Source organism: Camellia sinensis, chromosome 8, assembly GCF_055761805.1.
Source record: "Camellia sinensis isolate YWXY chromosome 8, ASM5576180v1, whole genome shotgun sequence".
Taxonomy (NCBI): Eukaryota; Viridiplantae; Streptophyta; class Magnoliopsida; order Ericales; family Theaceae; genus Camellia; species Camellia sinensis.
The window spans coordinates 9118512-9135719 of record NC_138968.1 but is presented as its reverse complement, the minus strand read 5'-3'; the positions used below and the strand labels follow the sequence as shown (position 1 = coordinate 9135719).

At 32.8% G+C, this 17208-nt stretch overlaps 1 protein-coding gene across 1 annotated transcript; it reads left to right on the top strand.

The window, feature by feature from the left end:
- Positions 1-18: 18 nt before the first annotated feature.
- LOC145796810 (galactinol synthase 4-like) lies at positions 19-9490 on the top strand. Its single transcript, XM_082882010.1, has 4 exons — positions 19-393; positions 5081-5395; positions 8725-8859; positions 9082-9490. The coding sequence occupies exons 1-4, from the start codon at positions 100-102 to the stop codon at positions 9190-9192; spliced, it is 855 nt and encodes a 284-aa protein (XP_082738136.1). The 5' UTR covers positions 19-99; the 3' UTR covers positions 9193-9490.
- Positions 9491-17208: the final 7718 nt, after the last annotated feature.

The window sequence follows — 17208 nt, the reverse complement described above, 5'->3', positions numbered from 1 at the left end:
TAGCAAGTATGTTGGCATTTCCGAACACACTTTAATCAAAACACACAAACCCACTAGCCACAAGCCTCTTAATTTACGTAGTAAAATCTTTGTCACAATATGGCCCTAAACTCACCCTTAGGTTACTCAAAAAGGGCATACGTGACATTTTTAGCAGGGAATGGTGATTTTGTGAAAGGTGTGATTGCATTGGCTAAGTGTTTGAGGAAGGTGAAGAGTGCTTACCCTCTTGTGGTGGTAATCTTGCCGGACGTGCCGGAGGACCACCGTAAGATTTTGAGGTGTCAAGGTTGCGTGGTGAGACAGATGGAGGCAGTGCATCCACCGGAGAGCGAGATTGAGTTTGAAAGCCCATACTATGAGCTCTGGTACTCCAAGCTTTCTGTATGGAAGGTAAGATAAACCCATGAACGGCCGTACTATACTGCTACTATTATTGACTTGTTGATTAATAGAAATTCTTGACACTTATCTCTTTTAAAAATTATTTTTAATGATATATTTCACAAGTGTTAAATTTTGATTTGTTAAATATTTTATCATACATGGTCTAACTTCAATGTTATATTATTAGGGGTCATTTAAGGGTGATAAATTAAGGGATGTAGCATTATTGTGTTTGTTAAATAAAGAACTTTGTTTTATTAAAAAATTTCTTAGATATGAAGTAAAGAACTAAGGAGAATTCTACAATACACCTCTTTACTATATGTATAATTAGTTATGTCATTGTCATCTTTAGTTATGATCAATTTTCTTTCTGTAGTAATGACATTATTTTGAAATCTTTAGTTATATCTCATGTGATGTTTGGTTATGACTTTTTTTTTTTTTTTTTTTTTTTTTTTTTTTTTTTCTCTTTTTTATTTTAAGTTATGACTCAAAAAGTATAAAATTATACCATTTTCTTCTTTAGTTATAAGGTGCATATGGTATACATGTCTTTCCCGAGAACCAATTTCGATGTCATATATTTGTCATACTCATGTTTCGATTAGGAAAATGATATGCAAGCCTACTTTCGAGACTCACTCTTTAGACCCAATGATATGTAAGAGAGATGATTGGCTAATAACTAGTAGGGGTATGCAAAAATCCGAATTACCCACGAACCCGTCTGGACCCGCCCGACCCGCTAGTGCTATGGACAGTTTCGATCACTTTAACGATTGGCTAAGTTTCTGTTTTGAAAATTTCATCTATTTTTGGTCGGTGATTGAGTTTAAATTAAAAAAAAAAAATTATTATACTGACCCACCGAATTATGTACAAATATATAATATACTTTCATTATTATTATGTCAAAGTATTGATAAAGGTATTACCTTTATCTTAACACAGCCTCACTGTTCAAAATAGGAAAATGTTTGAGACCCCTATAAAAAAGGACCCCCATGATCCCCACTGATGTATTAGTCATTGATGTGTTTGAATTTTTTTTGAAAGTTTTGTCTGACAGTGACATGAATGGTTCAGATCATTTTAGAGGTTGTGGGGTTGTGTTTTGTGGGATCTCTATCATTATTGTTTAAAATATAAACTTCTCTCAAGTGCTGAGACATTGACGTCTCACTAATCTCTTTGTCACCCTCTCTTCTCAATTCTCTTACTCACTCTCTCCACTTCTTCATTACCCTTCCTCCCAAAAGACTGTAAAACGTTAAAATCTTCTCTATCTATATCTCTCTCTCTTTTTCTCTCTCACACCGATTGATCCCATCCCTCACTTCTCTAACGAAAACTCTCTCTCCAAGTCTTTCATGTATTCATCATCTCCCTCAATTCTTGTCTCCATCTCTCTCTCTCTCTCTCTCTCTCTCTCTCTCTCTCTCGATTTACCTAATTGAATACTAAAATCCTAATCTTCAGCTTATAAATCTACCAAATCTGAAACTTTTCTAGCAAAAGAGCGTCGATTGAAGAGATGCACAATAAGTAAGGACGATAGTGACATTGTGTCCTGGTAGAAAGGTAAGCTTCTTCTCTATATTTTTAATTTTGTCCACTATTTTCTATCATATCTAGTGTGTATGTAAGAAAGGTAGATTTGTATAGTATGTGTGTGATTTTGTTTGTATATTTGTTTCGTATTAATTTTGTAGGCGAGATGAATAAAAGCCATAAAACTTAATGGTGAATGAAAATCACTGATCGAAAACCGGCCGCCAAACCGGACACCCGATGTGCACGGTTTTGATCATTACCTCGGGTGAAATCGGATGAACATTTCTCTACCCGAAGCAGGCCGGTTCGAGTGATGGTTCTATGATAAAATCGAGACGACTTAACCCTTGCACACCCCTAATAACTAGAGAAAATATGAGAGAGAAAGTTGACTTAGATATTCTAATTGATTGTCACATTATTGAGTTTAAAAATTAGGCCTAACTTTTGCACTTGAATAACAATGTCATTGGATTAATGTGGCATAAATAGCAGTGATACATCTATATAATTTTTTCTTGAATGAGGTAATAAAACAGAATGCATGTAAGTAAAGTTTTGAGAAAATATTGAAGTGTAAGTCAATTTTTTAAATTTTACTTGCCATGTCATTAAGGGGTTTGGAGGAGAAATTGTGTTAATGAATCATTTTTTGTGGCATAAAATATACCAAACCTCTATTTGTTATATTTTTTAACTGAAAATAATTTCTATAAAAAAGAAAAAACATTTATAGTAAGTCCCATTTTGTGATTGTTTATAAAGGAGTATGATAATGTGACATTTATTTTGATTTTTAAATTTAAGACATCAATTTTAAAATTGAAAAAACTAAAACATCTACGTTCAAAATTGAAAATTTTCTATCTATGAAGGAGTATGATAATGGAACATTTTTGTGCAAAACTAAAAAATTTCTTAGTTTTAATTGAAAAATTGATAATGTTTTTTTGTTTTAAAATTGGAAAAAAAATGATAATGCTCTCAGTTTCAAAAGTGAAAAAAATTGAGAAATTTCTCAATTTTATTGGATAATTTCACAAACTGAGAAATTGTCAAATTTTGTACAATTAAAAATAATATTTTAATTTTTTAAAATTTTATATTTAATATTAATCTTGTTTGGTAGATCTCATTGAGTAGATTCCTGAAATATAAATTTTATTTTAATAAAATAGGTATAATGAAAGTTATGAAATTTTTAAGTTAGGAAACAACAAAATAAAATAATGAGTTGGGAAAAGTTATCTAGTGCTCTTGGGTATGGTCACGTGTTGCCTAGAAGAACTGTGATTGGTGAAGAGGGTGGGGCCCGCAATTTTGTATTGGAATATAAGGTATAATGTTTAGTAATTGGTGGATAATATTATCATGTGGTACACTTGAAATACTTAATAATTTTTTTTTTTAACACTTAATGAATTGACATTTTCAATTCTTTCTATGTCTTTATAAGGGCAAAACAGTCATATAAATAAAAAGGGCAAAACAGTCATATAAATAAAATCTTTTGCAAATGGGACCTTAAATAATGAAGTAGGATTTAACGGAATACCAACCTTACAAATGATGTCTTTTGAATAATTAATCTCAAAAAGAATTATTAAAAATTATATAAAACTTTTTCCTTGGACTGGTTTGACAAATGCTTTTTGGCAATATTTTTGTTGATATTTTTTTTTTAATGACATTTTGTTTTTTTTTTTTTTTCAAAATTTTGTCAAACTTTTTTCTAAGTTTTAGGTCTTAGACGGTGAGTAGACCTTAGAAATTTAAATTTTTCTTAAATCAATAAAGACCAAAAAAATTGGTTTTTCTTACTTTTTTTTTTTTTTTTTTTTTTTTTGTATTTAGTTACATTTTTTTTTGATTATTTAAATTTTTTTTTTCAATAATGGTGGTGATGAAAGTGGTTGTGGACGGGTGGTGATAACGGAAGGATATTGGTTGTGGTGTACTGATGGTCACTACAACTTATAAAGATTTTTAAGAATTAAATTATTTTTTTCCTTTTGTCTATTCATGTAAAGAGAGAATGGAAGCTGTCCATTTTCTCATAAGAAAAATAAAAGAAGAGTATGTGGACGTTACTGTATAAAAATTTGAAAAATACAATGTAACATTAAATGATGATCTGAATTTTGCTCTAAAAATGAAATAGATAGTGTTGATTTAAAGTTTATGAAATATGACTCATATTTAGAATAATTGTTATTCATAAATATATTTTTCTGAATAACTTTTGAAGTATTTTTTTAAAATTCCTAATATTGTTATAAAATTTTTGTATAGAATCATGTGACATTATTATATGTCATTTCATTTTAATTCAAAACAAGTGACTAAACATTTTTCTATTACCGTTTGTGTAGAACCGGCAGCAACAGATAGTTAACTAATAAAACACAAACATATTTGCTTTTATTTATTTATTTATTTATTATTATTTATTATTATTTATTATTTATTTAAAGATAGCAATGTTTGCTTCCTTTCAATAAGTAAAGATTAGCATTTTTTTAACATGACTCCCTCACACGGGCCATTAAAGGGAGAATAGCAAAAAAATAGAGAATATAAGATAATTGCAAAGTAATATATATATATATATATATAAATGATTTATGTATTGAATTGTGCAAATAAAATTTGTACCGTTATCATTTTACTGTTATATCTGTTACTCATCCCTTTTTTGAAGATTTTTCCCATTAAATATGTCAGTTTAATGGTGTGTTTGGTTGGACGATTTGGGAAGGAATTTGGAAATAGAAAGGGAAAAGATATGTGAAACTATGTAAAATATATACATATTTTATTCACATTTCACCTACCTTTTGTATTTCCCTTCCCAAATCCCTCCCCAAATCCCCCAACCAAACACAGCATTAGAGAATTGTGTTTGATTGATTAGATTACATAAAAATTGGCCTCTCTTGATTCAAAACATAGTAATTAAACAAAAATAATAATAATAAAAAAATTACTACACAGAATCTGACGCAATCATCTCATATAAGTGAGTTATGTAAGGGAGTTATATCTGATTCTATGATCAAATTCAATCACATAAAAATAAATAAATAAATTGAATTAAAAAAGGTTCAATTACAGATTTTGGCGGTTTAATGTGTAGTTAGAAGAGTACAACAAGATGATCTATCTGGATGCAGACGTCCTAGTCATGGACAACATCGACCATCTCTTTGACTTGCCCGATGGTTACTTCTATGCTGTCTCGGACTGCTTCTGTGAGTGGAGCCATTCATCCCAGTACTTGATTGGGTACTGCCAACAATGCCCAGATAAGGTGACATGGCCACCTGAGATGGGTTCACCTCCACCTTTGTACTTCAATGCCGGAATGTTTATGTTCGAGCCTTGTCATGTAACTTATCAGAACTTACTTAAGGCTCTACACATCACTCCTCCTGGACCCTTCGCAGACCAGGTGAGTTATCCACATGTATATCACTATTGTTTTAATGGAGAAATACTCCTGTGTGTAATGCACTGAATGCAATTTTAATATAAAATCGTGTAAGTTTTTATGAATTTACATAAGTAATCTCATAAAAACATATAAGTTGAACACAAATTAGTAGAAATTCGTAAGAACTTACGTGGTTTTGTAAATTTACGTAAATTTGTGTTCGATTTACATATTTTTGTGAGACCACTCATAGAAATTTGTAAAAATTTATGTAATTTTATATCTAAGGTATATACTACATATATTACACATGAGAAAATTTTCCACTTCAATAAGATGGTTTCTTGTTGTCTTTTTTAATAGTTTTTTTTTAATAATTTTTTTATAAAATTACACCTTGCTTGTTTAATAGTGATTACCTTGCTTGTTTTCACTTTTCAAAAAACACTTTTCAGAAAATTTACTTTCTTATTTTTCGTGTTTTTTTTTATTTTTACTGAATTTGTTTAATATTTTAAGCAATTTTTTTACTTTTTAGATACACCTAACATAAATACACCTAAAAAGTAAAAAAATTGTAAAAAAAACTTTTAAAAATTCACTAAATACCAAAGATATAAAAAAATACAAGAATTCAGTACATTTTTTGTATTTTTATGTATTTATTAATTTTTTAAAATATTTTTTTACAATTTTTTTACTTTTTAGGTACATGTAAGTAAGGTGCATCTAAAAAAGTAAAAAAAATGTTTAAAATTTAAAAAAATATTCACTAAAAACAAAAAATCACAAAAATAAAAAAAGTCAGTTTTCAAAAAACTTAATCCAGAAAACTCAAAACAAACACACTGAATACTTTTCACTTCTGTAAGAGTAGAAGACTATAAGAATATTTATAAAAAACTAAAAATATAGTGGGTGTTTGGGAAGTGAATTTTTTTGTAAGTTTTTTTAGTTGTAGGATATTATTGGAGAAAAAAAAATTGTGTTTGGAAAGATAATTGATTTTTTTTTGTGGTTGGATGTGATGTTTGTGAGATAAAAAGTGAAATGATTATGGGATTTGATGTGACATTTTGTTTGGATTGGTTATTTTTAGTTTTGTAACCAATTTATTTTTTAGTGAAAAAAAACAAAAACCAAAAACCAAACTTCCCAAACACCCCAAATAAAAAAGTTCACTAAAAACAAGAGGAAAAAAAAAGAATTCTTTTTTTTTTTTGTTGAAAAATATACTTTCTAAATATTTATTAGCTTGAAATGTAAAATTTCGTATTTTTTAAATATTATTATTTTAATAAAGGATATTGGTGGTTTATTATAATAATTTAGTAGTGAGATTTAAAAAAAATATATAATTTAATTTATTTCTTTGATTTTATTTTTTCTCTTTTATATCTACTTCATTATTATTCATTTCTTTTTGAAAATAAATTTGATCTCATTATTCATCTTTTTCCAACCTTTCACTTCCTCTTCTGGTGGGATTGACAAATTGAAAAATTAAAATATAAAAAAAAATTAATATTAGAGACTTTAAAAATTTTATTTAAATTTTTATCAAATATCTCACGTAAATATAGAATTCATATCAGATAAGTCTTACATTCATATATAAGACATTTAATAAATTTTTTAAAATCTCTAAATTTTTTATAAAAAAAAACGTAGCCGACAGGATGTGGCCGTTAAAACTCAGGACATGGCCGGCGAAACCAGCCAACCCAATTCACTTTTCTGTTTTTCAATTCGTTTGGTTTGTATTTCTGAAAAATTTTTGGGAAATTTTCTCTACAAATAAGTTTTTAAAAGTAATCAAACCAAACAAATTTTTCTAAAAAAATTTCTCAAAACTTGTAAACCAAACAAGTTTTCCAAACAAATCTCTCTCACACACATCAAATCAATCACTTTTTCTAAAACTCTCTCTCAAAATAATTTTCCAAAACATCTTTTGAAAAAAACCAAACCAAACAACTTTTCATATTTTTTATCTCTAAAACACATCTCTCAAACACAAACCAAACATATTCATCATTTCCTTTTTATCATTTTGACTCCTTTCCATTCTGTTTAGGGATGTGTTAGAATGTTGGTTAAAATTTGATTTTTAATTTTTAATTAAGTTTTTTTTTTGAATTTTTTAGAAAGTAATTTGAAAAATTGATAAAAAATTATATTTAGTTTTTTTTATTGATATTTATTTATGATGTTATATCATAATAAAATGACTAAATTATCCCCCACTCAATTTAGGAAATATGCATTTTCACACATGAATAATCCTAAACAATATAGAAGATATAATTACAATTTCATAGTTAATTTTTTTAGACCTTTTCAAGTGACTTTTATATTAAAAAAACCAATCTAACTTTTTTTTGAACAAGATGCAATACACAACTTTTAACTAAAGTTCCCAATAGGCACTTATTTGTTTAATCAAGAATGCTACATATCACTAAATTTCTACTACTAAGACCACCACTAATAATGTAAAAAGCAAAAAAAAAAAAAAAAACGAAAAAACAAAACTGAGACACAAAATACATGTGGCAGTGGGTGAGACTCACTGCCACATAATTAGAGCAACCACTAATTAGTGGTCTGCACAATTTTTCTTGTTTAATTTATCCTTTCCTATTTCCTATAATTGAGCCTACTCCTCACTTTCGTCCATCAATTGTTTCTGCTTCTTCTCATCCCCCTCTCTCGGTTTCCTCTCTCCGTTTTATCTTTGTGTTTTTCTCGCAAATTGCTCCCTCTTCTTTTGTTAATATATTATTTCATGTTTCGAATTATTTGGGGCATTACAAGAAAGACCTTAAGAATAAATACTGTTGACACAAATTAAAATAATAAAATTTAGTAAAGACAAATGTTCAACCAAAAAAAAAAAAAAAATTACAATTCAACTTATTTAACTAAAATTATTTACAAAACCATGGGGTACGCAAGAGTTGCAACCCAAATGATTCTCACATTTTAGTAATTCTTTTCCCACCTCCCACTAAATAGTGATTTCCCACTAAAAGAAAGACGTAATTTTTTTCGCCTATACCAAATAGACATATGTCGTCACAATAAAAATAAATTTAAACCATATATACATTCATTTGTTTGTAAACTTTTTATTATTATATTATTATTGTTGTTGTTTTTATTATATCAGTTTAACTGTTATTGATTTAGACAGTGGGTTTCATTATTTTTTTTGGAGAGAAATGAACAAAGTGTCCACAATAAATGAGATAACTAGGTTGTAAATTATTTGTTCAACCACATTATTCTATGTGCAATTCATATTCTATTTGTATAGATAGCATTACACCTTTTATAAATGACAGGATTTATTGAACAAGTTCTTCAGACACAAGTTCAAACCTATTCCCGTGGTCTACAACTTGGTTCTTCCAATTTTATGGCATCATCCGGAGAATGTTGAGCTTGAAAAAGTTAAAGTGGTACACTTCTGTGCAACTGTAAGTATTTTAAATTTATCTAATATATATTTGATCACAAAATCAGATACAACACTTTCATAGTGGGCTAAGACCTACACATTTAATAGATCTCTTACATGAAAGAATTGTATCTAATTCTGTGTACTTAGTATTTTTCATTTATTTGAGCAAATCCATAGTTTGGCAGATGAGAAACCTATTTTCTCAACCCTTTTCTCACTTTCATTTCCAAAAAATTAGGGGGCAAAACCATGGAAGTACACTGGGAAAGAAGATAACATGCAGAGAGAAGACGTCAAAATGTTGATTGCCAAATGGTGGAATGCTTATAATGATGAGTTGCTTAATTAATTTCAAGCACAAAGATTATGTTCCAACTATTTACTATAGATCTACATTTATGTGTTCTATAAGTCAGGTCTACTAAACATTACGAAGAAACCTTCCACGGTGGGAATGAAAAATAAAATGGTGGACAGCTTGTTGTAGCTGTAAGACTTTTTGTGTATTTTAAAACAGTTAAAGTTATGTTTTGGTCATGAATTTTTAAAAAGAATTGTGTGTAAGATTCAAAAATAGTATAAATGTTCCAGGCTTTCTTTATATTTTTTTGATTTTAGTTGTGTAGCCAGTTTCGTGAATAAATTTAAGTTGGTATCTTTCTTGTGAATTGTGGGGACATATTTTGTGAATGACAATACGTGGTCAAGGTGGCATCGGAGTGTCAGCCGAGGTGCCACGTGTCTTGGTCATGGCGCCGAGGTGATCTCGGTTGTTGGACAATCTTCACTGTATTTAAATAGATTAAATTCTGTTGTGTACAAAACAACAACAAGAATATAAAGAAATAAAGAAAAGGAGAGAATTTGTTTGATTACAAAAATCAAACTCGAAATAATAAATAAATAAATAAAACCACAGATTTTATTTTGTTACAAAAACAAAATTAAAATCTGATTAAATAAACAAATAAAAACAGAATAAAATTAAACAACTTACTTGGTTAATTTATTTGAATAGCTTTTCTGATCAAGTCAAGTGTTTAACACTGTGTCCTTAAAACAGATTCGTCCTCTCCACGGTGCTTTCAGAATTTGGACGCCTATCTCTCAGGATGAAATGATCTTACCACAAACAATAGCAGTACTACAAATTGTTTGCCTTACGAACACACTAAGTGTTTACACTCTTTCTTTCGGAAATAAAATGCAGCAAGATGAAGAATATAATTTGCAGAGGATGGAGTACGAAAAATTGGAGTAAAATCCAAATGGGAGGCTAGTCTATTTATAGAGGTAAAAGTGGCTCTTGGTTTTGAATTGAACAGGTATGAAACCTGTTAGTTTCAAATTTGAACAGATTTGAATCTGTTGGGTTAATTTATTCAAACAGATAAAAACGGGAAGGGCTCTATTTGGATGAGCAATAAATCCAAATCAGTTTAATTCTATTTGAAAACGGGAAGGGTCCGGTTTGGATGAACATAAAATCCAAACCAATTTAATTTGAATTATGGATTTTATTTTAATAAAAAATAAAATTAAATTCAAATGTTTTTGGCCCAAAAAGATTAGAAGCCCAACCCAACCACACACCACGCACCCGCGCCCAAGCCCAGCCCGCCCGACCGGACGGCAGCGGCGCGCGCGCGCGTGTGTGGTGATTTTTTGGGTCCAATGGGTCTAGCCCATTTTGCCCATAACCTCTCCCTCTAAAACACTTGGGTACCCCTTGGGGCACACCCCAAGTGTCTCACCCTAAGCCTTATAAACCCTTTCAAAACTTCCCACCAAATCAATGTGGGACAAGCCAATTTACAACCTTAAGGAATTTCCACCAAAACTCCATTTCCATGGAGCACACTTTGGCTTCAATTTCCCATTCACTCGGTAATGGTTTTGAGCAACCAAATATACCACGTGAATCACAACGCGGTATAGAACGCGTTATCACTTTGACCCGAGTAAATCGACACTCGGGGCCCACTTAAAACATAGACCAAACTTGAGAAAAAATTCTGGTTTTACCCAGAATTTTTCTACCATTTCCAACAATCCCCCACATGAATGGAATTTGATGACAACGGAAATGCAACAATATGCAGACTTAACGAAAGAGTATAAGTCGAAAATATCTTGCATCAGGATAGGTAGTTTTCGGCCTTGAACCTTCCCTAGTGATAACCTATCGGACTTACTGGCTAACCAATGGACGCGATGCCTTGAATTGTTCAGCCGTTTGTGTTAGCCAAGACAATAGATTTCACACAAAATATCTTCTAACACATCGTGGTTCTCACTGTTGTGTTCATTTTGGCCTTGAACGCGCCTGGTTTTCATAAGTGTTTCTAGAGAATTTAGCCTCTTCATTCTCATAGAACCGGCCCCAGTTCAACACTCATATAGGTGATTCTTATTGTGAGTATCTCCTTATACTCATCTTGATTTTATGCCTTAATCAAGATATAAGTAATCATTAAAAGCAAAGCTTATCCTTATACCCCTGCATACAACATATGTTGCAGATATCACTCTCACCATAGGAATGGGTAGGAATTTTAATCCCTTGGTGATTTCTGGCGAGCCATACATAACTTAGTTGTCCCTTTGAACTTAGTTCTTGGGATCTCCAGTCATATAAGTAGGGTTACCATTATGACGACTCTTATGTAATAGGCTTTAATCCCATCCCCTTCGATGAACTATACACTAGCTCTTTTGTCAAACCTTTTGTGAACGGATCCGCAATATTCTTTTTAGATTTTATATAATCTATTGAGATTATTCCGTTTGACAACAATTGCCTTACGGTATTATGTCGACGACGAATATGTCGTGACTTACCATTATACATATGATTCTGTGCTCTGCCTATTGCAGATTGACTATCACAATGAATGCAAATAGCTGGCACGGGTTTTGGCCACATTGGAATGTCTTCTAAGAAGTGACGAAGCCATTCTGCTTCTTCACCTGCTTTGTCTAAAGCAATGAACTCGGATTCCATTGTGGATCGTGCGATGCAAGTTTGTTTCGTGGACTTCCAAGAAACAGCAGCGCCTCCTAGAGTAAAGACATATCCACTAGTGGATTTTAAATCTTTAGTATCCGATATCTAATTGGCATCACAATAACCTTCGAGTACTGCTGGATATCGAGTAAAATTCAAACCATGATCACGAGTAAATCTTAGATATCTAAGAACTCGAATGATCGCTTTCCAATGGTCTTCTCCGGGATTACTAGTGTACCTACTCAATTTACTGATAGCATAAGCTATATCAGGACGAGTACAATTCATTAGATACATTAGGCTTCCAATGATTTGGGAGTATTTTAACTGAGACACTGCATCACCTTTATTTTTCGATAAATAAAGACTGATGTCTACAGGTGTTCTAGCTAAATTCAAATCATCCTTGATAAATTTATCAAGAATTTTCTCAATATAATGAGATTGAGATAATGCATATCCGTTAGATGTTTTAGTAATTTTCATTCCTAATATAACATCTGCGACCCCCATATCTTTCATATCAAATCTTTTGTTAAGCATCTGCTTAGTTGATTTGATCATGTTTTGACTGCTTCCAATGATAAGCATGTCATTTACATAAAGACAAACTATGACATATCCTTGGTCAGTGTTTTTAACATAGACGCATTTGTCACATTCGTTTATCTTAAACCCATTAGTAAGCATTGCATGATCAAATTTTTCATGCCATTGCTTAGGTGCTTGCTTTAATCCATAAAGGGATTTTACAAGTTGACAAACTTTCTTTTCTTGTCCTGATACTACAAACCCTTTGGGTTGTTCCATATAGATCTCTTCATTTAGATCACCGTTTAAGAAAGCTGTCTTAACATCCATTTGATGTATTTCTAATTTAAACAACGCTGCTATAGAAATAAGCATGCGAATGGATGTTATTCTTGTCACAGGGGAATATGTGTCAAAATAGTCCAGACCTTCCTTTTGTCTGTAACCTTTAACAACAAGTCTTGCTTTATACTTGTCAATTGAACCATCTGTTTTCATTTTTCTCTTGAATATCCATTTATATCCAAGAGGTTTAGAACCTGGTGGAAGATCCACCAATTCCCAAGTATGATTTTGCATAATGGATTCAATTTCATTATTAACAGTCTCTTTCCACAAAGGTGCTTCAGGACCTGTCATTGCTGCCTTAAAGCTTTGAGGTTCATTTTCTAACAAGTATGTCAGAAAATCTGGACCAAAGGATTTTGATGTTCTCGCTCTTTTACCTCGTCTTGGTTCATCATTAGTTAAATCCTGTTGGTCGAGACTATTACTAGTCTCTTGTGTTTGATTGTCATTAGTCTCTTGACTTTGTGTACAATCATAAGTTCTTTTCTGTGAACTTAATTCCTGTCCTTTCTTGTAAGGAAAGACATGTTCAAAAAACACAGCATTCCTTGACTCTATAATAGTGTTCACATTTATATCAGGTATTTCTGATTTATAAGTCAGAAACCGATATGCACTACTATTCTGAGCATAACCAATAAACACACAATCTACTGTTTTTGGTCCAATCTTAGTCTTTTTAGGAACAAGTACTTCAACTTTTGCCAAACACCCCCACACTTTTAAGTATTTGTAGGAAGGTGGTCGACCTTTCCACAATTCATAAGGAATGCTTTTAGTTTTCTTGTGGGGTATTCTATTAAGAACATAATTAGCAGACAATATTGCTTCCCCCCACAAGTTCTGTGGTAAACCTGAATTTAGTAACATGGCATTCATCATTTCTTTTAGGGTTCTATTCTTCCTTTCAGCAATTCCATTTTGCTGTGGAGAATAAGGGGCTGTAGTTTGGTGAATAATGCCATGTTGTGCACAAAATTCATTTAATGGTGCATCATATTCACCACCCCTATCACTTCTAACCATTTTAATGGTTTTACCAAGTTGATTTTCAACTTCTGTTTTGTAGAGTTTAAACATTTCTAAGGCTTCATCTTTACTTCTAAGTAAATAAACATAATAATATCTTGTGCAATCATCGATAAATGTTATGAAATACTTTTTGCCTCCTCTAGTTTGAATAAATTTTAAATCACATACATCAGTATGAATTAATTCTAGAGGTTCGGTTTTTCTTTCAACCGATTTAAATGGAGCCTTAGTTAGTTTCGCTTCTACACAAATTTCACATTTATGATTAGGATTAATTTCAAACTTTGGTATATAATCTAAACCAATTAATCTACGCAAAGTATCAAAATTCACATGTCCTAATCTACCATGCCATAAATTTGACTCAAGAATATAAACAAAAGATGTGTTATTTTTATTCATAGCAACTTTCGGTACAACTGCCATTACATTCAACTTAAAGAGACCATCACTCATGTATCCCTTACTAACATACATACCACTCTTTATTAATATAAATTTATCAGACTCAAAAACAAGCCTAAAACCATTTTTACTTAACAAAGACCCAGAAACTAAATTCTTCCGGATGTTAGGTACATGCAGTACGTTGTTGAGGGTCAGTTCTTTCCCTGATGTCATCTTCAAGATCACTTTCCCTTGTCCAGCCACAGTAGAAGTAGAAGAATTTTCCATGAAAAGTTGTTCACCATTTGCAGCCTCATTGCAGGTAGTGAACATCTTCTTGTCCGCACATATGTGACGAGTTGCTCCAGTGTCAACCCACCACTCTTTGGGATTTCCAACCAAGTTAGCCTCAGACACCACAGCAGAAAGGTTGATGTCATTCACTCCGTCAGAGATGTAATCCAATTCTGTTAGATTGGCCTGATTGGTGGTCTTCTTACTTGTACTTCCATGATTCTTTTTAGGGCGGCGGCAGTCAGAAGCTCGATGTCCAGTTTTGCCACAGTTATAGCTTTTTCCTTTGAACTTCTTGCTACTATCGCCTTGTTTAGGACCATCTCCAGTAAACTTCCTCTTTTTGTTATGTGGTTTATGAACTTGTTCAACCACATTAGCTTTGGACTCAAAGGGATTTTTCCCATTCCTCTTTTCAGCCTTTCGGTTATCTTCTTCAATTCTTAATCTTACAATCAATTCATCCATAGTCATCTATTTGCGTTTATGTTTTAAATAATTTTTGAAATCTTTCCAAGCCGGTGGTAACTTTTCCACTAAAGCAGCGACTTGGAATGACTCGCTAAGAGACATACCTTCTGAATGAATATCATGCAAAATTATTTGAAAACTTTGAACTTGAGATATTACCGTTTGGGAGTCTACCATAACAAAGTCCAGAAATTTACCGACGACAAATTTCTTCGTGTCGGCATCTTCTGTCTTGTATTTCTTCTCCAAAGAATCCCACAATTCTTTTGCTGTTTTCAGAGGACTGTATACATTATACAACATATTGTCAAGGCCATTTAGGATATAGTTTCTGCACAGGAAATCTGAATGTTTCCAAGCATCTACAGCGGCAACAACTTGCTGATCACTTTCACCCTCTTTAAGTGTTGGAGCCTCTTCATGGAGAAACCGGGCCAAATTAAGAGTTGTAAGATAGAACAGCATCTTCTGCTGCCATCTCTTAAACTCGGTACCGTTAAATTTTTCCGGTTTTTCTCCATGATTGATTGGTACATGAACATGGTTCTGGATAGGGACCGACGTAGGTGTAACAATAGGAGTACCACTGCCAGATGCAGTTTGAGTTGTAGTAGCCATAATCTCTGATTACAAAAATCAGAAAATATTAAAACACAAATTAATTTTCTAGCTACTAAAACCAGAAAATAATTATAACAACAAAATAATTTTATTTTCCTTGTTACTAAAACTAGAAAAATAAAATATCACAAGAATTTTCTGTAATACCAAATAATATTCTGAATTGTTAATGACACCAGTATTGTACTACTAGTTATTGTCAAAGAAAAGAGACAGTATATTACTACTATCTGTCAAATAGCATAAATCACTATTTATTTTTCCAACCAGAATATTAATTTGAAAACACAGAAAATTAAATACAATGAAGATACCTAAAAAGGAATCTGTCTTAAGAAGGCTGAGGTTATCTGCGAAGATATCGGAATCTGAGATGAATGGATAAGAGACAAGAGTCCTAGAATAGGGGAGGACCTCAGTCTGGATAAAGATAAGGCTCTTAGGGAGTTTATCTTTATCTGGCTGGGAGTCCAAGATGAGCATTTAGCCAGAGTCCATTGAAGCTAGGCTTCTACAAGGATCAAGTTAGTACTGGCTATAAAAGTAAGGCACCCTCGTGGGACTAAGGTACGCTTTTTGTATTCTGGCTAGTGAGTTAAGCACTATTTACTATCTTTGAAAGATAATTGAGTACTGACTTGATCGTCGGAGTGTCCTCGGAAGGACGAACCACTGCCAGAATTCTTATCTTTCTGTGATAGGTTGTTCGGGCACGGTCTATTCTACATGTGCTCTTCTGCTGAGTACCTGTTTGGCAGTGTGGTCAGAAATCGGCACCCACAATTTGGCACCGTCTGTGGGAAACGTAAGAAAAATAGATGGCCAACGACAGGCATAAAGAAAGAATTGGCGGCGACATCCCTAGTGAGAGTTGTAAAAATGCCGAACTTAACGTAGAGGAGGATAACTATAACGAAGAACCTTGGGATAAGAATCCCAGAGAAAAAGACGTCGGCGAAGAGGGAGACATACCAAAGAAAGCATGTCAGGGCGGGTATTACAACGAAAGCGACCTCCATGCATGGAAAGATAGATGCCTGAGGAGGGCGGGCGAGATGCAGGGGATGGCAAACAAATTGGCAGACCTGCAGTCGGTTGTTAATTTCATGATGTAGAACAACGTCATCCAGCCACCGTTCCCATTGGAGGACATGCCGATTCTAGCGACCAAGAACGATGCCCAGAAACGGGGGCAGAAAGCAATCCCCGCAGTCCCCCAGCATGATAGGGCAAGAGAGCATTTTCATCGGCCTTCATGGGAGGTCAAGTGAGGCAAATCAATGAGAGGAGAGTCTCAGAAGACACATCGTGCCAAAGAAACCTACGCCAAAGAACATCAGCATGTTTAAGGGAAGGAGCTTTGCTTTGACATGACGAATGGAGGGAGGTCTAAGAGGACTCACAACGACACCGGGAGCAGCGTACCAAAACGGCTGAAAGCCATTGACAGCCGAGCTCTTGGACGGACTAAGAAGGATTTGGGGGATTACCTTCAGAGGAAACGACAAGATGCCGAGGTAACATCTCCGGTCAAAGTTCTCGGTGGAGTTAGACAAGTTTGAGGCCCCGAAAAGGTTCCATATGTCGAGATTCCAGATATACGACGGTAAATCCGATCCCAACTTTTATATCGACTTATAGTTGAACTCAATGGCACTGTACACCGGGAAC